Source organism: Vicugna pacos, chromosome X (genome assembly GCF_048564905.1).
Source record: "Vicugna pacos chromosome X, VicPac4, whole genome shotgun sequence".
Taxonomy (NCBI): Eukaryota; Metazoa; Chordata; class Mammalia; order Artiodactyla; family Camelidae; genus Vicugna; species Vicugna pacos.
The window spans coordinates 7,299,465-7,322,811 of NC_133023.1; the positions used below are offsets into that span (position 1 = coordinate 7,299,465).

A 23,347-nucleotide genomic window follows, 5' to 3' on the forward strand; every position below is an offset into this window, starting at 1 on the left:
GAAGAAAATATAATAATGAATGACATTTAATTTAGGTGCTCTGTCTTTTTAGGAAAAGTAGTTTATGAATAAATGATACTCAAGGTTACAATTGAGTGGAATGTCCGGAGGAATATGTGGCTAAAACTAGCTCTGTTTAAGGGAATGAAAAAAGCAAGTGATAGTTCTATAAAGCTCCTGGTTTAAAAAAAAAACAGGAGGGATAAGTAAACCTAGGAAACATTTTGAAATAAGAGCAAGTTGATACTGAGGCCTCCATCTTCCAACAGGGTTCCCTTTTCCCCTTTCTGGTTCATGTTGTTACTCCCAGACCTCACCCCGTCTCTCTCTGTGGCCCAGTACCTTCATTTCTCCCTTCCTCCTATATTTGTTATAAATTCCTGATCTCAGATGAGAGACTGAAACTCTGGCATGTAAAGCTATAAAAACCGACCTGAGATTACCATATTTTATCCCCCCTTTTCCAGAACTGCACTTTAATAGGGATCAATGATTAATGCTAAAGTAATGATTGTGTGTGGCATTCAGGATTGTGGCCAGAAAGTGGGAAGACGCGATATGGGAATTTGAGGAGGAAAGGACTAAAGGAAGGGTCTTCATGAAAACCCACTATGTGAAAAATAAGAACCTCCTCCTATACATGTGGAGCACTGACTTGCCAAAGGCACTGTATGTTCACTGCAGGCCAGATTCAGCCCTTCTAAACAACCAACCAAATTAAATCAACTTTTCTCAAATAGCAAAGAAAGGGAACGTTCTGCAATACCTTATTATGACTTCTCTTTGTTAGTACCTTAAGAACACTTCAAATGGTAAAGACAAATTGCTTGTGGTTTAAACATCCAGAGGCAAGATACTTTATCCTTGACTTCTTGATTTCTTCAAATAATTACAAATTACTCTCAGTAGAAACATCAGACTCATTTTCTTCACAAGTCTATGAGATTTTTATGCCCCCATCTTAACGTAAGTGGCCCTGTGGCATTTCAAATCTCCGGTCACTGAACAATTGGTTGACTTTGGCAGTCTCTATGACTAATGCGTTAACTCCAACCTATCAAATGAACTAAAACTGAGTGTGTTTGAATATTTGGTCTACAGATAAGCCTATTGGGGGCATTCAAACAAATGAGGTGAACTTGACTTTTCTGGTCCTTTCAAGGTTATATTCAGGGGAAAGGTTACACAACAGCTTAGTGGAGCCAAGCCAAACACGTTCATTCCAAAAGCCTTCCTTTAAACAACATACTGTCTTTGCATTTTGCTATATTTTGTAACTCGGAATTAAAAGCTTATTAGAAGCTAGTCTTCCCTGCAAGCTGACATATTCAATTACAGTCATCTGTTCTGGAGAACAGACTGTGTCTAGACAGAAGAATACCACTGTGGCTTAGAAGGAACACGATGCGTTACAGCGGCTGATTCTAGGGCTGGGTGACCATTTTTTACGATCTGCTCTGGGAACAGTGTCTGATAAACTATTTTGCAGCTTCCCAAATGCATGTAGGTATGAAATGACCTGAATGGCTGCAGCTGAGAACAAAAAACAATGAGATTAAATGACGGAGATGTGGTGATGATGGGCGAAGACTATGTAAGCCAAAGATAAATATGAAACAGCAGCATTAAAAATGCAAAATAAAAGCAAACAAACAAAACCAGATTAATATAAATGAAAGCCAAGATTCCAAGCTTTCTGAGAGAAAAAAATTCTAGTCTTTGCTCTGTGTTCCAGGATCTTAACAACTGGGTTTAGGGCGGTTGCGGCGGGGCAAGGGTGCGGGTGGAGTTATTTACTCGCATGCATGTGGAATCTGGACAAGCAGTTGGCTGGCTATGAGAAATTAAGCATCTGTCCTGGGAGGCCTTCTTCCAAACAGAACCATACCGAGTGCACACCATATGAAAAGGAATAGGCTAGGAGAACTGGCCGGTACTGATAGAAACTGGGAAGAAAGCAGTCTTCATGTTGTGAAATGTTGAGGCTTAAATGCATGTCTAGCATTTCAGTGACCTACAATGCAGTAGACTTGTTTGATCTTATGAAGAATCGCACTTGATATCAACTTCCCTAAGAGGAGTTTACACATGCTAGAAATCACACGTGCTTTGCAAAGCCACTGCCAATATGTAAGAATAGGACGCTGCTCCCTGATGACCCCCCCAACCCCTCACCCTCTCCGCCCCACTGGCCCTAGCCCGGCCCATGAAATTGGTCATCATTTTGAAAGACTGAAAATGCAATCATTGTCAATTTTCTGGTTTCCATGGCTTAGAAATCTGAGAAGGCAGGGGTTCATTTCTTACAAAATTTGCCCCCTAGGTTGGAGAAGGAAGACGCCAATGAAAAGCGAGGACGTGACGTATGGCGGTTGCTAAGAGACGGGCGACTGAACACTGGCTGCCACTTAATAATGGCCAGAGGGGTGTGAGCTATGATAACATCAGCCAGGACAGCTCTGCCTCTCAGCCCAGCAGGGGCCAGTGCTGCGGGGAGAATGAAAAGGAAGGCAGTCTTGTTAGGGAAAATGTAAGAAGATCTGGAAAGGGAAATGAAAGCCAGAGGCCCTTCTCCAACCGAGATTGTGCGACGGGGGCCTTGTGGGAAAAGGTATGCTTTGTGCTATTTTCTCCTGGTAATGAAGGTGGCTGGGATTAGGACTGATTCCCACTCTGCTACTTGCTCACCTGGTAGCCCACGGCTCTGTGAAAGACCTGGGCCCTGTGACTTCCTTTATCAGGACTCAATGAGCCAACCCACGTTCCTGACTTGCTCAGCCCCAGGAAAAGGGAAAAAGGGACTTCAGCCCTGAGCTAACTAGCTCCAAATAGCCATAAAACAGACATACGGTACTAGGCAACCCGCACGATGAGCAGAGCCCAGAAGTCCAGAGTATAGCCTCTAGGGTCGGGCTAATCTGGGTTCAAATTCTGATCCTTCCGCCTGGTGACCTGGGGCAAGTTATAGGAACTTCTTAAATCTCGGAGTCCCCCCTGTGTTTACCAGGAGCATCAGAATATAACCTCCATGAAGGCTTGTCTTCAGCCCAGCACCACTTGCCCTCTTTCTTCTAGTAACAGGACCCCCCCCTTATTTTGTGGAAATCCCCAGTCAACATAGGCTCTAGTAGGGGTTACAAGTAAGCCCTCCAAAACCACCCTCACCTCACCTCCAGTAATTGGTCCAAGGATCTGGGCAATGACTCAAACAAGGCTGACCAGAATTCTGCCAATGGGATTTTAGCTAGACCGGGGTATGGGGCTCACATATGTCCAGGGCAAGACCCTTTCTTTCCAGTGGCGAAGCTGGCAGGGCTACTGGCAGTCACTTTTCCCATCACATGGATAAAGCTGGTCTACTGTGGAAGAGAACAGCATGGGCAAGCAGACACGCAGAGATGGGAGAAAGAAGTTCCCCAGATCATCTCAATATGTGGCTCTAGCTCCTGAGTTCCCTGTGACCACCCTGGTTCCCACCTCCCACAGATCTAGGTGATGATCAGATAAGAAAACGTATGTAGACAGAGTATCTAATGAGTGCTTACATCCATATTTTCGCATGCTTGAGTGAAGAAGTTCATTGGAACAGCTGCTTCATCCCACATGCCAGCTGAACCCTATGGAAAGTGGCCTGTTCAAGGCTGAGGAAAGAGGATATGATGTGCCTGCAGGGTGACAATCTGCTGTGGAGTGGCACTGCTGTCACAGATCACCCTCATTGTACCATGTGACTCACTGAACCAAGCTGCTGCAAATGCCCAGATGTTCTAGCCTCCAGACAGATTTATTTATTTTTAAATTTTTAATGGAGGCACTGGGGATAGAACCCAGGACCTCATGCATGCTAAGCACGTGCTCTACCTCTGAGCTATTATCCTTCCCCTGGACGGACTTATTCTTAGTGGCAAAGAGTTCCTGGTTTTCACCGAGTTAAACGCAAACAGCTAAATGAAAAGGGCTGGATAAAAGCATTACAAAGACTAGATCCTGGCCCCAATTCTGCCACCTGTAGGTTTAAGATTAAGCATCACTTTAGGAAGCGGTGGAAATTGAGTTTGCCCTGTGTTTACAGCGCTACTGAGAAGATCCCATCTTTGACAAGTGTAAACTCCAGAGAGTTTGAGAATGTATGGAATAATTATTAATATTTTCCTAGAGGGCAAGAGAATGGGTGTTGTGACTATGACCATTTCTACACGTGCAAAGAAGAAGGCTGGAGCAAAGATATAGTCCATCAATTAATGTCCTGAGCATCTTCTGTGTGTCTGCATTGAGCTTAGAGAAATAAAACACAACCGTTGTTCTGACGGTGTTCAGTCCATCCACTGAAAGAGACCCAGAGACTAGGACTAAGAGAGCAATAAAATGCCAGAGGAAGATGCAATGATTTATGTCCTGGAGGAGGCCAGGGAAGGAGACACAAAAGAGATAATGTTTGATCTGAGCTTTGACGTTTACCAGGCAGAGAAAAGCTGGGAGGTGTTCCTGAGCAGAGAGATGCACTTGTGGAGTAAGGGTGGCGGGATGGTGCAAAGCAGGCTTGAGAAGAGCCCAGGAGGCAATGAGGACTGCGGTTAGAACACAAGATATATTAGCACTGATACCAGCTAAGTGGATGAAGGGAGCCACTGAAGACTTTAGAGCTTGGGAGTGAGATGCTCAATCTGTTAGTGGGGTCAACGTGGGGACAGGGTGAAAGATGGAAGTGACAGGGGAAACTAGAGGAAGGAAGAGCCATCTTAATAGTTGAGGACAGAGTTGAGGAGGATTAGCCTGACAGTGAGAGTGCAGTGGCAGCTGGAATATGAGGTTTTTGTTGTTTTTTTTTTAGGAAATCTAAGAGTCAGAGGATTTGAAAACATTCACAGTCTGCTTCAAAACTCAAATATTTGTGAATTTCAGGGGAGAGCTACTCTTCAAAAATTGCAACCTCATTTGACTGCTATATACATTTTCCTAATTAAGGCAAGGGATATGCAGAATATGAAAATAAAATAATCATTTGTTTGTGGGTATTAAATTTTTTTTCTCTAGGCCTCAAACTCCTTACTTCATGGAAGCCTTTCTCTCGCCTTAACTTCCCTCCTGTGTGTATTTGGAAGCTACCCAGGAAGCATTCCCTCCTCTGAACCCCAAGTGTGTGAGACTTTATGAGAAGACACGTTTATGCATTTAAGATCTGCGCACACCTTCTGAAACTTCCTCACATCATATCCATGCCCTTTCAAAGCCAAAAGCTTCAAACATTAGGCCCGATCTTACAGGGGAAAAAAGAGGAAAATTTTTTTAGGTGGATCAATTCTTTAAACTTCTGGGGTACACTGAGTCATCTGGAGATGATGATGGGTCATGAGATTCTAGTGGCCCAAATTGTTAGGAACTTACATGGTCTTGCTGCCCCCAGGACGGATATATTTCCTTTGATAAATGGCTCCAGCTTTTCCCACCTGGCCGGCATCTCCCCTGCTTGCTGTTCACAGGGCCCCTCTCTAAGCAGTCCCATTGTTCTCTGGCCCCCACCCATCTAGTTGGCTGTCATGATGCTGAGACACAGAGCCAGCAACGGCAGGGACAGGGCTTCAACGTCCCAGGCCCACGTTCAATTCAGAGCCCCTCCCATGTCCCATAAGACAGGAAACAATTAAATGCGCAAACTCAACTTTTGATTGATGAGGTGCCCTTTGTGAAGTCTGAAATTAAACAACAAGCAAGCGGAGGGCACGCTGGTGGAGGCTGCTAGCCTGAACAATGTATAATCTATCCAGAAGAGCTCAGAAGGAGGTCTGAGTTATAGAGAAGTGCATGTTTATAGGTTACTGATGCCTGAACATCGAGACAATTCTTAATTTATATGAAATGACAATCATGTTGGGTAGTTAGCACCTGAGCAATTGATTGTTATGAATTAACCCATCCCCACAAGCTAGGGAGGACTCTAATTATAATCAGGTGAATGACTGGAAAACAAAGGAGGGTTTAGGGAGATATAAAACCAATTTCAAGGTTATCAATACATGTGTTGGTGGTCGTGTAACATGTATGCGATGTGACCTCAAAGAAAAATGGTTTCATCCACTGTGCAGTAGATGGGGGCGGGTTATAAGATAAGCGAGGGTCTGACCGCTGGTAATTTCAGCCTCATTAATTAAATGTTCCAGAGAAACCTGTGACAGAGCAGGTTGGTACCGTGGGGGGTGAGGGTGGGAGGCACATTCTGGTGCTGTCACAAGGCAAGGTAGTCTTTGCTGCTGCTATTGCAAGGGTCCCTTCTTTCTACCACTCCTCTGCAGTCAGCTCTGGGGTCATGCATATTTTTCATTCATGCAGAGCAGATTATTTCTGGAAGGTTCTAACCCTATCCTCATGCATAGCCACACTAGGTAATGTAGAGTGTTTCACCCATCTCCCCTGCCAGAAATGCCTGTGCTAATAGTCCACCATTTTCCCATCCTCTTCTTCAATGTTCGATTAGATCCAAAAGAGCTGTGTCTCCACAGAGCACTGATAAATTGCCAACATTCTGTGGAACAGGAAGGCACAAATGGTCCAAGCAGAGATGTCATCACCAGAAAGGGTAGACCAGGACCTCGCTACTCACAGTGCGGTCCCTGAACCTGCAGTGTTAGCATCTCCAGGTAACTTGGTAGAAATGCTCCACCCTCAGACCTGCTAAGTCAGTGTCTGCACTTTAACACGATGATATGAGTGCACATTACAGTTTGCACTGACCTTGAAGAAAGAACAGCAGTGTTGTTTGGAACAAGGATGACCAAACCAAGGGGAAGAAAGAGATGATTGAAGATTAACTGGCTATTTTGCTCTTCCGGAGCAACATTCTCCTCATCGGTTCCTGAAGCAGGTTGAGCATCTGACTCGCTATTTACAAATACATATTTCCAGATCGCATACCAGAGATTCAGACACTACTGACCTGAGGAGATGCCTGAGAATCTCCATTTTTAGCAAGCACCTGTGTGAGTCTCCTGGCGCTGGCTGTTTCTGCGTCTCCTGTAGATCACTCTGGGTCTCAACCAGCTACTACCTACCCCTGCTTCTAAGCCACCATCATAACTTCATGGCCATCAATGTCAGGGTCCGGTTGCGGAGTCACCCAGCACCATTCTCAAATCCAAGGCCATCTTTAGACTTACTGACCATGAAGATTTGAAATTACAGACCTGCATTTGTTGTTGGCCTGACTAGTATTATCCAAGACAGCTGAGGAAGTGTGAGTCTGTATTTAGAAGCATATTTGGGAAGGCATGTTTGTTGAGGGAAATGCCTGTGATTCCAAGTGGGTGGTGGGCACTGGGTTGCATCCTTAGTTATCATAGTCATGCCTGCCTGTGAGGATGTCACTCCATCAGAAAACTATTCAATGCCAATGCAGGATTTCGCTCAGATTATTTTCTCATTTAAAACCAGGGTCTTTATTGCCTGAAATAAAAAGGGAATTTCAGGCCCCGAAGTTGATCAAATGGCAGCATTTGTCTTCTCTGTTCTCTCCCGAGGCTTCAGAAGAAACATCCAGCTCTCTGCCCAGGGGCCACTTCTTTCCCTGAGTCCTCTCACAAAGGACTTTGGCCCCAGGGCAGCAGTTTGGAAATAGCCTTCTTTTCCCTAAAAATGCCAATGTAAGGAGTATAGTGCAGGGACCAAGAGTGGAAATTCTCCAGCCACCCTGCCTACTTCCTTTAAATCCTACCTGCCTCTTACAAAATATGGGAAGTTGGGCAACTTATCCAGAGTCCCTGTGCCTCAGGTGGGCAGCTAGAAAGGGAATAATCATAATACCTGAGTCACAGAGCTGTTGACAGGAGCAGATGGGAAAATGCAAGGTTATCTAACTGACAGACAGCATTGTCAACTTGCTTTCCAAATAGTCCCTCCACCTAGAAACTTGCAAGAGCAGATGGGGGCCAATTATCCAGGCCCCTTCCTCCCTGGCCTCCTGGGTACCCAGATTTCTCTACCCTCTGCAGGAAAACTGGCACCCAAGCGGGGACATTTTTCTATAGCTTAGCCCATCAGATGAGGACATGATTTTTTTGCCTTTGTCTTGCTACACTCACCATGGAGTCTAGAGTCCACTACAGCTTTCTTCATTTTTGGTTCAAAAGTAGACCCTGCGAGTACTTCACTCTATCATGCCCAATCAAAATGCCTCTCAACTTCCAAAGGCCCTGCCCCTACCCGCGCTCCAACCCGGTTTCCCTTTCGTCTGGTAGTCTCTGATCTAGAACCAGTGAGAATGGCCCTGCCTCCTCTGTAAGTCCCACCCCCTTTTGCAGCCGCCTTCCGAATCTGGCCCCTGTTGCCTCGGTTTGCTCAAATGGCTTTTGCGGTATTAAGGGGAAATGGGAATAGGGCATGTGGTGGGATGGGGCGGGTGGAAACAGAAATCTTAAAAGACAAAAGGAATAAGCACTGAGCTCCCAACTTCCATGTGTAACATCCGTGGGATTAATGCAATCGCAGAATGGAGGCGGCAGTCGGCTGGCTGGGAGGGTGAACGGGGTGCTCTGTGCTGGTTTGGCGGAAAAGACTGTATTCCCCAGTAAGCAAATTATTGATTATAAACTGTTATGATTCCTTCGGAGCCACTGTGGCCAACTGTATTATTCCATCGGCCTTAAATGTCTGCTATGTTCCCATGCCAAAACCCTTATGAAATTTCCACTGGAAAAAAAAAGTGAGTAGCAAATTCGGGTCTCAGTGCTCATATATAATTTCAGATTTCATTAATGGTTATTAAATATATGCCCCGAGGAAGGATAAAGTTCCTCATATGAATGGAAAGAGAATTGAATTTATAAATAAGGTGACTCTGTTTTCAAGGACTATTCATTAGGCATATTCAGGACACACTTAAAAAAGAACTTTTAAATGAAAGGTGTTTAAAATCTCACAGGATAAAAATGTTGGGACAATACAGTCTGGCTGAAAAAATTCTAAAAACTCCTCTAAGTCTGAAATATTTTTCTTTGCCTGGAGTTTGAAAATGAATTTGGGGAAAATTTTTTAAAAGTTCTAAAAATATTTTCATATTGTGGCCAAAAGATACCCACATTTAGGAAATAGGGATGTATCTCTTGGTAGGTGGAAAACTGGATGCTAAAAAGAATGGTGAAATTTTTTCTTAATCTCCTTTTAAGAATCACAATTATAAAAAGATGAAAAGAAGCTATTAATTTTGACTAAGCAAAAGCCCTTTGAAAAAGCTTTGGGCTACTAAAGCCACATAACCTGGAAAATATATTCTTAGTAGGAGTTGTCAAATGTCCAAGTAAGAAATTCAAATCCTTTTCAGATCTGTTGTAAATCTCCCCCAAAGCTGTACAAACAGTATAGTGTTAGCTTGATGTGAATAAGTAGATGGAGAATGTTTGAAAGAGATAGCGAAGTTGTCAAAAGTTTGGAAGAACTGAGCAGAGCAGTTTTTTTTTTTTTTAATCTTATGAAGGCAAGTGAAATATGGGCCTGAGTGCTAAATTCCTAAGGAGAGATATTGTTGAACTCAAGACATTTTTGTACCAGGTGAGGTTTCTGACATCTATTTACATGGAATGTCTTATTAGAAAAGAAGAGACAAGATAATTTTGTTGCCATCTGCTAGCCGGCTGCTGCTACCTGAAGCATCATTAGAGATAAAATATACAGCATGTCTTTAAGAGTAGTCAGTTCAAATTTCAGCTTTTCTTACTAAAAAACGAACTCTGTGATATTTTTAGCCCCCCTCACCAAATCTTTTATAAATAACCTTAACACAAATAAACTGTTGAAGCAATGAAGAGAGTTTTTCTATTTGCATTTTATCTCATAAGACCCCCTGAAATGGAATTTTATCTTTTCAAACAAGTAATTCCCAGAGAGGGGCTGAGATGAATAAACTCTCCCTCTGCTCGATCACGTATTTGTTTCCCGAATGAGATATGCTGTGTGATGGAGCCGATGTGATTAGCCTGACCTGTGGGACCAGAAGGCCATTTTCTATTGACCCTGTAATCTCCACGATCAGTCTCAGATCTAGGGAACATTTCCCTTGGAAAGTTCACATCATCGCAAATGAAAAGTCTCATTATTCAAAAACAGTAATTATTCAGTGGTAAAATACATCAAACGTAATTCTTATTTTTACTATTACCTAGGTATCCAAATTCAAAGATGTTGGCTTAATATTTGAAAATGTTGAGTTTTACATTATCCTAAATAATTTTTTTCTTGTAAGTTTGATTCTAAGATATGTGACTTAAAAAACAACAACAACAACAAAAAAAACCAGGCTGTTTCTCATACCCAGAGAGCAATGCCGGAGAACTTGTAGGAAAAGTTTGAGAAAGCTATGCTAAAGTGACATTTATATAAGAGGATAAGCACGGAAATGCTAGTGTGAATCTTGTTCAGCTGGTTATAAAGTGGTTGATGTTTGTTTGTGGATTGAAGATTTAAATAGAAATGCTTTGGAACAAGAAGCAAAAAGCAACGCAAATCCAAATATGTCCTCTATTAAGCTACAGAGCAGTAAAAGGGATTCAAAGAGAAGATTGTAGAAAACAAAAATCGACTTCCCTCCCTGAAACAGTACTAAAAAGTAGAAAAAAATGAAACATATTAAATCATTTCTATTGTCCAGTGTACAGATTTTTTTAAAGAGTTGCTGATGGGAGATAGTAACTAACCGGGCAACGAGCAGGGAAGAATGAATTTTTAAAACCCACAAACTAAACGTCAAACGATACTTTCATGAAGCAAGAGGAGTTACCTGTCATTTCAGAGGGAGCAGGAGAAAAAGAACAGATTTATCTGTTTCTTAGCAAAGACATTTGGAAAAAGAGCCTGGCGAAACCAGAATCTCACCAACCCCTAAGCCAGGGGTCCTTATCGACAGCATAAAAGCTCAGGTGGCAGCTATAGAATTTCAGATGAACTAATAAATATGGAGCGAGCCAGCCGAGTTCAGCGGGAGAGAATGTCAGCAATTTACCAGCGGATGCTTAGGAGCACGTCGTGAGTACATCTCGTTATAATTTTCAGAGAAATGAAGTTCCAGAAATTTTGGAATGGCAGAGGTGACCCACTGAAGTAAAGAAGGTCAAGGACAAACTTGGGGTGGGACAGCTGGTGAAAAGGGAACAGGGTTTGTTTTTCTTCTCTGTTGCTAAATACTTTCCCATGTTCGCACGCCCACACACCCAAACTTACTACGAGGAAGCAGAAAAAGAAGGTGTACTTTGTAAATAGTTTCTAATGAATAGAATTCCACTCTGTGATGTCAGTCTGTCACTAATTTTCTTGGTGACATGACACCACCTTAAGAAATGAACAAGGAGGAGAGGGGTATAGCTCAGTGGTAGAGCGTGTGCTTAGCATGTATGAGGTCATGGGTTGAATCCCCAGCACCTCCGTTAAAAAAAAAACTTGAAAAATAAAGAAATGAAAAAGATACCAAGGAGATAACCTTTTCTCTATTTATGTACACATGCACAAATACAGTCTCATACAGAGAAGCAAAATTAAAAGCATACAGATACACATTACTATATATGAAATAGATAACAAGGACCTACTATATAGCACAGGGAACTATATTTAATTTCTTGTAATGAGCTGTAATGGAAAAGAATCTGAAAAAAATATATATGTATATGTATAACTAAATCACTTTGCTGTACTCCTGAAACTAACATTGTAAATCAACTACACTTCAATAAAAAGTAAGAATTTTTTAAAAAGCATACAGCAAACAGCCATTTACAACACAGAAAATTTCTATAGTGTGTATAAATTAAGCTACTTTGGAAAGAAAAAAAATCCCATGCTATTTATTTATGCAAGTGTTTTCAAACAAGTTTTTCAGATTATCTGATGATAAGTGTAATGTAATCATTTACGAGCGAGCTGTGAAATAAAAAATCAGGACATTGCATGTGTAGAGCAAAACAGAAATCTCACGAGGAGCTTTTAATTCTGGGAGGAACATTTTGGATAGAGTATTAAGATTGATTGTATCTAATTAAAATGCTAAATCATCTAGTGAACAAAGGCAGACAAGTGAAAACACTAGGGTATGTGGACTTACAGCGAGGGCCTCTGGGAGCCCCCGGTCCAACTCCCTCCCTTCGCAGACGAGGAGCCTACGATCCCGGACATTCCTAGCACGTGAAATCACACACACAAGCTCGGGTCAAGGCTCTGTGTCCAGTCATTTATGGAGACATCAGAAGGGGGAGATACACACACACTCAAACACATAGAGAAAGAAAGGATGTGAAAACAATGTAGCGTGCGGTTGTGGGAATGTGTCCTCCCCCAGGAAGAAAACACACACACTTTGAAGGGAAAAGGAATTCATCAAGTGTCGAGTCCAGCCTTCCTGTTACTCGCTGAAAGGATGGGTGGCAGATACGGACTCTCAGATGAAGTCAAAAGGGCGAGGGGGCCCAATTTACTTGGAAAGGATGCCTCCAACTTCCCAGGGGACTGGATCCAAATCGCACTGTCACCTTAGCTCTCTGGTGTCCTCCGCAATTGGAGGCCTCCCATCTTGTTTAAAAACCACTTTCTCCCTGAAGCTCCCTAGCTGAAAATCATCTCTTTGCCACAGATACCTGGAGCCTTCAGTCTCATTCATAACATTTTCACTGCCTTCTGCATGTACCCAGAGACCCTAGCGTGGTGACCCTGAAACGTGAGCATGAGTCAGCTTCACCTGGAGGGCTTGCCAAGACGGACTGCTAGGTTCTACCTCGAGTTCTCAACTCAGCAAGTCTGGGTAGGGCCTGGGAACCTGCATTTCTAACAAATGTCCAGTGCTGCTGAGGCTGCTGGTACCCAGATCACACCTGGGGTTAGTGCGCTGCATGAGCACAACTTAGTTTGGTTGAAAATGGATTACTAAACTGATGGATGAAAATGATGCTCTTTTATTGAACCACAGAAAGTATGGTGTAGGCATCTATCACCTGCAGATGAAAGCGGTGACAAAGCCTGACGTTTCTAGCAGTACCATTGGGAAAATACTGACAAAAATTAAAATTTTTTCCAAAAAGGGGTTTAAATGATCTCCGTATGCAAGATCAATGGGATGGAACTTGAAAAAAAAAGTTGTCTCAGTCATAAAAGCTAAAAGCGTAATTCCTGTAATTGTTGAGGCTGATGCATGCGGTCGCAAAAAGTGTGGGGGAATTTTTGTAAGTCATTTTGGGGTTAAATTAAGTATTTCTGAAACCACCTCATTAGAAAAGAACTTTGTAATGACTGAAATGTTACATTCGAATTCTTTCTTTTTAAAGAAAAGTATTATGGAGTTTAACCTGGATATTCTTATACTGAATTTTACTTTTCAGCAGAAAATGGAACTCTATCAAAATAAAGAAATAAATGTTCTACTCAAGCCTGCTCTTCAGAACAATGTGATTATTGATAAATCAGCTTTTCTATTTTGGCTAATTTATTATGTATCAGAAAGAAAAGTAAGAATTTATATATAGATTTGAGGGCAACTCAAAAAGTTATGCATCCTGGTAATTAATGCTTTTAAACCATACTAATGTACATCAATTACTCTCATAATTCACTTTATATTTTACATTAAAGACCAGTTTATCAAGTCAAGATACAAGGCTTCTTTGTTCTAAATTGATTTATTTATTCTCTTAACTCTCATCTGAATCTACAGGCCACTGACAGAATTTTGCTAGGTCTCCAAATGGCTCTACGTCTACTTGAAAACAATCTTTAACAGTACTTTTTCCTATGTTACTCTCCTCCAAATGTAATTAAAATAGATTTAACATTTTGTTTCTCAAGCTTTAAGAAAAGCTGCAAAAATTTAAAGAATGCAAATCACAAATTACATCTATACAACAAGCAGATGAAGTGAACCATTTAAAATCTGTACACAGTTAATTAATTTTGCACTGGCAGGCAAGTGATTACAGATGTTCCCCACATATAACCTTTCCCATTTTGCATCTTCCCTCCTGTAAAGCACTCGTTTCTTTCTCAGAAGCTCCCAGATAGTCAATACTCCATTTTCAAGGGATGTGGACAACAGAAATGCACATTATTCTAATTGTGCACTGAAGAAGGTGGCTGAAATCATGCAATTTCTCTAGTAATTTCACCGTGGAGGTAGGTGACAAGACGTCCCCACGGAGTGAGCCTCTGAAACATTCCACCTAAGCGCTCTTGCTCCATTTTGTGCTGCAGTTGAATACTAGGGGGAGACTGAGTGGGGACCCTCAACCCGCATGTGGTGCCTCTAGGATGTGGGGAAGGGGCTTTACTGATTTTCAGAACCTTCTCTTGCAGTGTGAAGGGACTGAAAATACAGACACGTCAAATCTGATTTCTGAGGCGACATGGGATAAGGAAGGCTTCTGGTGAATTACACCCACTGGCAAGATAACCCAAGTCACTGTCTTCCCCTCTGTGAAGCCACCTTCCTTTATCTGCTGCCCTGGGAGTGCCTGTGCGGTCTACCTGCTCCAGAGAGTGCCTTCACCTTGCTTTCCACTGCCCCGCCCTGTCCCCAGTTTCTCCTTAGTCACCTTTGTCACGGACTTCGAGGTGTTGTCCGCTTGATGCGTGACTCTCTGCACTCATTTCAGTTGCACAAGTTTCTGTTTTGAACTCCCCTCTTCAGGGCCACCGCCGCATTCAGTCCTCTAGCAAAAGAAGTGTCCAGGGGGTTGGTAAAGTGCAACTTAAAGACAGATATAAAAACTATTCTAGGCAAGTGAACTCAGCTGCCAGATATATTAGGCAAGAGAAGGCCCAATGGCAGTGTTGGTGGGAATGTCAATTGGAGCAGCCACTAAAAAACTTATTAGAGATACCATATGATCCAGCAGTCCCACATGCACCCCAACGTTCATAGCAGCACTATTTACAGTAGCCAAGATATAGAAGTAACCTAAATGCTATCAACGGAAGAATGGATAAAAAAGATTTGATACACACACAGAGGAATACTACTCAGCCATTAAAAAGAATGAAATAATGCCATTTGCATCAACATGGATGGTTGTCATACTAAGTGAAGTAAGTCAGACAGAGAAGGACAAGTATCATATGATATCACTTATACGTGGAATCTTAAAAAAAAGATACAAATGAACTTATTTACAAAACAGAAAGAGATTCAGAGACATAGAAAACAAATTTATGGTGTCAAAGGGGAAAGTAGGGGGTAGGGAGGGATAAATTAGGAATTTGGGATTAACAGATATACACTACTATATAAAATACATAAACAACAAGGACCTACTGTATAGCACAGGGAATTATATTCAATATGTTGTAATAACCTATAGTGAAAAAGAATCTGGAAAAGAATATATATGTGTATGTAACTGAATCACTTTGCTGTATACCCGAAACATTGTAAATCAATGATAGTTTAACTAAAAAAAAAAGTAGGCCCAATTGGAATCTGGGCTGGACTTGACAGCTGACCCCCAAGGACACTGGTCCCCTCTAACGCGCTCCCTCATGGTGTTGCTGTGCCGGCTCTGACGGTCCTCCCCTTCCAGAATGCACAGCCTCGCCGGCGCAGGATGCACGCCATTCTGGGAAGCACTTTTCCAAACCAATCTGTTTTCCGAGTTGAACCCTTTACATCAAGTCAACCACCAACAACACCCATGACAGATCAAGGCTCAGCACATGACAGGGATGTGAGTCCTGGAGACTCAAGTGCAGGGGAAGGCTCATTCGGAGAAACACGCACATGCTTTCATTAATCTACAATGGCACCATCTCCACCACGGTCACTGTTAACACTGCTCACCCTTCTCTTTTCATCCTTTTACTGGCTTACCTAGTTAAGTCCCCCTCTCCCTAAAGATATGAGAAGAACATAATATTTACATTCTCCATTCTGAAACTGTAAAATGACTTTTATTTTCTTGGGCACACCTCAGGTAGACAAGACAACTGAAAAATTTACATTACCTTTTTAGACTATCCCTATAAACATCTCACGGGCTTTTGCGACTGTATTACTTGGGAGGGGGAATGGTAATATAAAGTTGTCTTCATCTTGTCAAAAAACAAAACAAAAACAAAAAAGAAAACTGGACTCATCTGGGAAAAAACCAGGCTGTCCTAAACTTCTGTTCATCCCTGGGAAAAGTCCAGAATTGTCTGCTCTTCCAGCATGAGGCTCTAAAGACTACTCACATCAATCAATACTTCCTGCCTTGAAACTAACAGTCCAAGCTTCATCATCACTTTTATTTTCTATTAATGACTATATAAGGACTCAAGAACGGCAGGAAGTTATCTTACCACATGGCTGGCATCCACCATCAGCTCTTGCTCACACAACTAACAGTAAGGAAATCCTTACCGTTACCAAAGTCCTTTCACCAAACGTAGACTAGGACATTTAAGTAAACTGTTACAAGAGCCTAATTATGTGGATCCTGCATTCCATTCTTGTTCTTTTGTTTCTTTTTGTCTCCTTCCCTCTGGGGTGCATGCATATACACACACACACACACACACACACTTTTGAATCTCCTATGGGTGAAGAAGATGCTGCTTTTCTTAACTGGTAAAGACCTATTTATTTAATCAGCGATAATGTGCTCTACCAGGCACCGCCAGGGTCTTCTTCTTTAACCAAGGACACTGAAGTGCTGGCCACTCTCGGGACAGAGTTTAGTATAAAATAGGACTCATGTGGTTGAAAAAGGGCCAAGGAACTCTGTGAGGTTGTGTGTCTGGGATCCTCCACATGCACCTCAGATGTTCCTGTCATGAGGTCTCAATGGGGAACACTAGTTGACTGCCTCTTTGTTTACAGGATAATTACAATAGAAAATAAGCATAATTCTGGGTCTGGCTTTCAGATAATCCCAACTTATAACATTTGGAATAAAGTCCTTTTAATTTTTAGCAATCTATGAGGGAAAGATTGGCTCTGATCCTTCACCTTTCCCTGGATCCCGGCCCTTGGCCATAGTACACTGTGGGGAGGGTAGACTCTTTTTTTTTTTTTGACATTGGTCTTTCTGTTGTTGTTGTTGAAGTATAGTCAGCTTACAATGTCATGTTTCTCTGCCTCTTGACTGGGTCACATGACCTGTTTTGGCCCATGGAATGAGGTGGAAGGGACTGTGTGCCAGTCCTAAACCCAGGATTCAAGAGGCCTTGCGTGTTTCTACTTGTTCTCTTGCAACTGTGACTGCCAGGAGAATATGTCTGGGCTTGGCTGCTGGTCCCAAAAGAGGAATGAGAGGTGCTTGCGGCAGAGCTCTCCCAAAGCCAGGAGCAGATAATCCACCACCCAGCTCATCAGCAGACATGGGAGACATAATAAATCATAACTGCCCTAAGCCAGTACATGTGGGGGTGGTTTGTTACATGGTATGAACTAACTGATACATTATCAAATCACTATCAGGCAGGTTTGGTTCACAGCACTAATTGGTAGTGGTCCACTTGATTAACTTATTTTTAAATGTGATATAACAATACAATAATGCCACTCAATATAATCTTAAGAGAATCCTAAAAGAAACAGATCGGCTTTTGAGTCGGACGGCTCTATACTCATTCAGAGGGAAAGTTTTCTTTCAGAGCCTCAGTTTGTTCATCTGTAAAGGAGGGACTATCATCCTTACCTTGAAGAGTAGGAGTTAATGGGTAAAGTATGTAATTTCCCCAGCATACGGTAGAACAATCAATGCTAGCTATTATTTTCACTCAGTACAATGTGCAAGAGAAAGTCTATTTATACTTGAGTCATTATTTGTAGCCCATGAGCTTTTCCTTCTTTTAATTTTTTACTGCGTGTCTTCTGGTTTCACTTACAGAACTCCTCTCTTTTCCTTGCCTTAGGTCTTTGGAAAAATTCAAGTATAAAATCTGCCATTCTCTTTGCCCAGTGCCCAAAAGGGATGATTTATCAAAAGTGGTAAGTCCCACAGAGCTATTTATATTGCTCTGGACACAAGTTTCATGTTATAGACAAATTTTCAAACGTTAAATTCTTTTGAAAGAAAATCAAGCATAGCAGATCATTAACTGTCCTCCTTAAAAAGTGAATGTTCTTTTCTCTCCCCTATCTTCCATCAACTCCTTCAAACAAGTACTGGATATAATTGAGATGGTTTCTAATTAAACCCATGACCAACTTGGTATAAAGCCAGGACAACAAGAAAATGCTTTCCCTTGTAGCTACAGAAGTAATCTTACTTGGCAAAGGACTGTCAGATGATTTGGCCAGGAGTGAGCCACCTTTTTCTGAAAAGGGCCAGAGAGTACATATCCTCAGCTTCGTGGGCCATATGGTCCCTGCCGCAACAATGCAACCCCAGCACTGCAGCATGAAGGCAGCCGTAGACAACGGGTAAACAAGTCAGCATGGCCGCATTCTAATAAAACTGAGTACACAGCATCAGGTGGGCCATCGGCTGCCAGCAGCTACTAGCAATGATAAACTCGAAGACAAAAGTCATGATGCCATTCATGCAAAATTAGCCACATTGAAGTTCAAAAGTATTCTTTAATATGCTATCCACACTATATGTAAATATCTCTTGGGCTTGCTTTTAAATATTATAATTTTTTTAAGGTCCTGTGTAGGACAGTCATACAGTTGGGTTTTATTCGCTGTATCTATCCTCATGGTCCAAAGTTCTCCAACATTTGCAGGACAGAATTTTTTAAAAATTTCATCTGTAAATACTTTAATATGATTCTCTTTCTTATATAACTATAAGGTCATCATCACAGGCCTCCAAATCAATAGCATTCTTTTATATTATCAAATTTTCAATCAATGTCAGCATTTTCATGATCGAGGACAGAATTTTTTAGTATAAATCCTGCCAGCAGGCTGATTTGCTTCAATTTCGATCTAATTATTCTGTTTAGGACACTCATTCTGTTACTTCCACAAAAATCAACATTGGGACTGTGTAGTGCCAGTGTCATAGTATTTCCATCTATTTGCAGGTTACTCAGTTCTGTTTGGATGGTGACCATATTGGACAATACATTTTTTGTTTTCTAAATAGGAGTCAACAGGAATATTAAAGGAAATATATATTCCCTCTGCACCCGATTTCATGTGGAATCTCTCTCCCTGGCTTCTGAAAGCTCACCATTAAGCTTTGACACCATTTTTATCTCGCCCCTCCTCATGCTAACAGGATCTCACACAAACCCAATAATCACTCTGCTCACCCTTGCAAGGACTGGCTAACTAACACGCTCAGCCCATAAGAAACACGTTAAGGAAAGGCACGCACATCCACTGAGCTCACACGAAGCCAGCTGCCCTGACATGCTAAGGAAGTATTCATGTAAAAGCTGAGTTTGGTGTGCAGATGTCGGTGAACAGTTCGTGAAGACCCCCATGATAACATCAAGCCTGCTGCAGAGTGAATGAGCTCAAGGTGAATTTTTTCCAGGTTTCTGTGGTTAAAAAAGTTTCATTTAACAAGATGGGTTTTGGCAATCTCACAGTGTGACATTTATTTTATCAAGTAATTTAATCTGCCCTTAATTTCAAAGGGTGGTATTCTGAGATAAAGCTAGACAGTGCAGTATATTCCTCTTGTGAGGCAAAATGTAGGTTCCTCTTGTCTTCCAGAAGAAATGATTTATCATGTAGCACACGATAGATCAAGCCATAAGATTCCCTTTCATCTCTGAGCCTGTCTGTATTCCCAGGTTTTAAGACTCTGTATTTTCTTTTACTGCCCAGATTTTGATTATTTTTGGTTTCAAACCATTCTAACCAAAAATGTTGCCAATATGGGCTTTTTTAAAAAATCTAGCTCCTCACTGTGAATGTAAAGAAAGATAGAGTCAGGAAATACATGTGAAACTGGAGTCCTGGTTTGGACAATGAGTATGTGTAGAAACAGCAGTGTTTTTAAAAGCTCACTTCCTGATACTGTATGAAAATAAACGGATGTTTTTAATAGCAGAATTTGTGTAACAATTGTTAATACAAAGCTAAAAGCTGACACAGAACACTTTCATCTAGGAAGCATACTGCCTAATGTCATGGAGGCTGAAAGACAGAGACACCCCAAAAGATCAAAAAAATAAAAAAAAATCGCTCAGTTCCCAGAAGCAGAGCTTCCTGCCTTAGGGTCTGAGCAGGGTGTATACACTCAAACACCCAAGGGGAGGCAAGCGGGGAGCAGACCTGCGGGCACCGATAGGTTATAAGAAAAAGAACAACACAGTCATGGCACAAATGGTCTGAGACTGTGTTCAGTGAACAGTCGGCTGCTCCAAGCTAGTGGTTATCTGTGTGTGGGAGGGGTGGGGGGTGAGGGGAGAGGAAGTGATTCTGCTCACCAGAGGACATCTGGTAGTACCTACAGACATTTTTGTTGTCACAAGTGGACGGGGGATGCTACCGACATCTAGAAGATAGAAGGCGTGTAGGAAGCTACTACTCATCCTACGGTCCACAGGGGAGCCCCCACAACAAAGAATTATCTAGTCCTCAGTGCCAGTGGGGCTGAGGCTAAGAAGCCCTGTCTGCCCTCAGAAGGCGTTTAAGGAGAGCCTGTGGCCAACTTTGAGAGCACCAGCTCTCTCTGGGGCAGCAGCTCTGAGGTTCCAGCTGATGTAGGAACCTTCCATGTAGGAAGAGAACAAATCGAAGGACTGAGATTTACTCAGGATATGATGGAATGACTTCAAATTATCTTTAGAGCCAGATGAGAAGAATTAAAATATCCTAAGAGTTTTTGCCTGAAAGACAACACAAAGAAAGCCGACTTCTTTCAACCCAAATCAGATTAAAGAATTGGGTAATGAAATGGATTTGTTAGAGGAGGCAGATAGCTAAATATGAGCAGAGAAAGGGGAATGCAAGCCAAAAGGCAGGAATTGAGCAAAAAGGAAGGGCACAGGCCAAATGCGGGAAACCACACATCATGTAAACAACAGGGGTCCCTGGGCAGAGAAAGAAAAGCAGGAACCTCTGGGCAAATAAGCAGTCACACCTTTTGGGGTCACCAGCGGCCTGGAGGCTGACAAAGAAAGGTGGGGAAATGCAGGAATCTCCAGTGTCTGAATGTAACCTTTTGCTCATTATGCCCTCATTTCAATAAAATTACCCTGCAGATTAGGAGTACCTAACATGCATCACACTTCCAATCCAGACTAATAAGGACAAAAATCCCTTCTCCTTTCGAGAAGGTGGGGCTAGGATGAAAATCAGGGAATATGACCCCAAACCCTTCCCTCCCTAGTGAATATTCTGCCCATTCATTTTAATACTCTGTGTAACCAACTTGCCAAAAAAACTCAGGGCAGCTGCTCACCTGAGCCTGCCCACTCTCCCCTTGAGAGCGTACTATCTCTCCCTTAATAAATTCTCACTTTACTTAACCTCCGTGTCCCATCTCTGAATTCATTCTGTGACGGGAAAAGAACCTAGTCACTGGCAACAGATTTAGAGTCACACGTTGACACAGTGGTTCTAAAAAACAGATATCCACTGAGGCTCACTGCTCACATCTTTAACCCAGAAGTCCCATGTTAGCACCCTCAGTCAACCCACGATGGAAACCCAGCTGAGTTAATAAATGAATTTCATAGGGTTAATTCTTTTGTTTTAAATTTAGGAACACATTTAGTAACTGTAGTGACAATCTGGGTATGTGATTGAAAACATTTTTAATGTTTAAGAGCATTTTAGAAAATGGACATATTTGATTAGTCAGTAAATATTTGGCAAATGATTAAGTGTATTAGCCTTTTGATTCCAATTTTAAATGTGAAATTGATTTTAGACTTGTAATCATAAATTGAAAAGTATAACAGAATTTTAACTGTTTGGTAAATAATACTGGACTCAAGGTGAATTTTCAATTATTTAAATAAGTATGAATATTCTAAATATTTTAACAAACTCAACCATTAAAAAATTTAAATGGTAAGAAGTCTAAATGTTTTAAAGTTTTAATGGTAATTAGTTGAAACATTTAAAGTTTAAACAGTAATGAACTTAAAAATATACATTTGTTGAATAAACGAATGCATGTATTAGATTTACAAAAGTTTAAGTTTTTTAAAAAAGATTTTGCCTATTAGGGTTGTAAGTTTGCCAGTTAGATAGATACTTGAATGGTTAAGCAGAAAACAGAATATATTAACTTTATAAATGTAGATTAAATGTATAAAGAATTTTAGCTAATTAAGTTTAGAAATGAGAGCAATTGTTTGAGTTTAGATTGTTTAACTTAAATTAATTCAACACTAATCAAAACCCTCTGTAAAACTATTTGTTCTTATTATACAAAAACATTACTTGAATCACAAGCAGAAAAAGAGTATTTGTAAGCTGAACTTAAAGCTTGAGGGATATTTTGATTTCTGTAACTTTAAGAAGTTAATTATCCATTTAAAGCCTCCAAAACTGTAAACAGCCCTTTCTGCACCAAAAGAAAGAAACAAACAAGAGAAAAAGAAAATACCAGACTTACTCATTTAGAAAATCATTAATAACAACCCAATTTGTCTTTTAGCAATCAAGAAATAATGTTCTTATCAAGCAAAAGTGATATGTCAGAAAGGTACACACAGCTTTCCAGGTTCCAAAGGTACAGAATTTCTGGAGCCAAAAATTTGCCTCCAGGAAAACTGTAAAGGATTTTGGAGCCCCTGGACAGATAAGGCAACCGTGCTGACTATAATCCCTTCTGGAAGCTCAATTACCATTAAATGGAACCTAAGAATGTTAGTTCTGGAAGGGCCCTTAGAGATCCTGGGCCTCACCCTCCTCCTCACTCCCCCCCAGGGGTGAAATGGTCAGGACTTGTCCCGGGGAGCAGGGCCAGATCCTGTTCAGGACACCAACTCTAGAGGATATTTCCAACTGGGTTACTCATATAGTCTTTTTCCCCCTCTGCTAATTTGTTAGGGTTCAATCTAGAATATTTGCCAATTTTTGTACAGCAATTTCTACAAACTTCAATGAGTTCCTTTTCTGTGTGAGTAGATGAGCAATGAGGTGCCATGAAACAAAGGATTTGGAAGACAACACACTTCTGAGAACTGTCTGACGGTGACGTGTGGCAGGGAGCGCGCGTGTGTGTGCAGGACAGCAAAGTGAAGGCTGGCATCTGCTTTTTCCTCGAATTTTCCATCATTTTCCAAAAGTTGAAAATGATACCAAGACTCTGCTCTGCAATGTCATGACATGCCGTTGTTAAAGGAGGCATGTTCTTTTATTTCCCTTTTTTTCCTGGCTCTGAATTTTCGAAAATGTAGCCAAATGACCTATGAGAATACCTCATAACAGCTGGAATGGGGATTTAGACAGACCTGATGGATGACAGGATGGTAAGTGGAAAATAAAAGC

The 23,347-nt window shown here is 41.5% G+C and overlaps 1 protein-coding gene and 1 long non-coding RNA gene across 4 annotated transcripts in view; one reads left to right on the forward strand and one right to left on the reverse strand.

Annotated features, from left to right (window-relative positions):
* Positions 1-23,347, reverse strand: part of MID1 (midline 1) — a 333,537-nt gene that overhangs the window by 252,898 nt on the left and 57,292 nt on the right. For 2 of the 3 annotated variants that reach the window (XM_072956833.1, XM_072956827.1), the window contains exon 2: positions 14,553-14,669. The exons of the other annotated variant lie outside the window; for it this stretch is intronic. In XM_072956833.1, the coding sequence (XP_072812934.1) occupies positions 14,553-14,607 (55 nt within the window). In that variant the 5' untranslated portion in view covers positions 14,608-14,669. The remainder of the gene's footprint in view (positions 1-14,552; positions 14,670-23,347) is intronic. 3 annotated transcript variants of the gene reach the window in all.
* On the forward strand, positions 2,425-5,020 carry LOC140692060 (uncharacterized). Its single transcript, XR_012067644.1, has 2 exons — positions 2,425-2,611; positions 4,832-5,020. It is a non-coding gene; the product is annotated as an uncharacterized lncRNA (long non-coding RNA).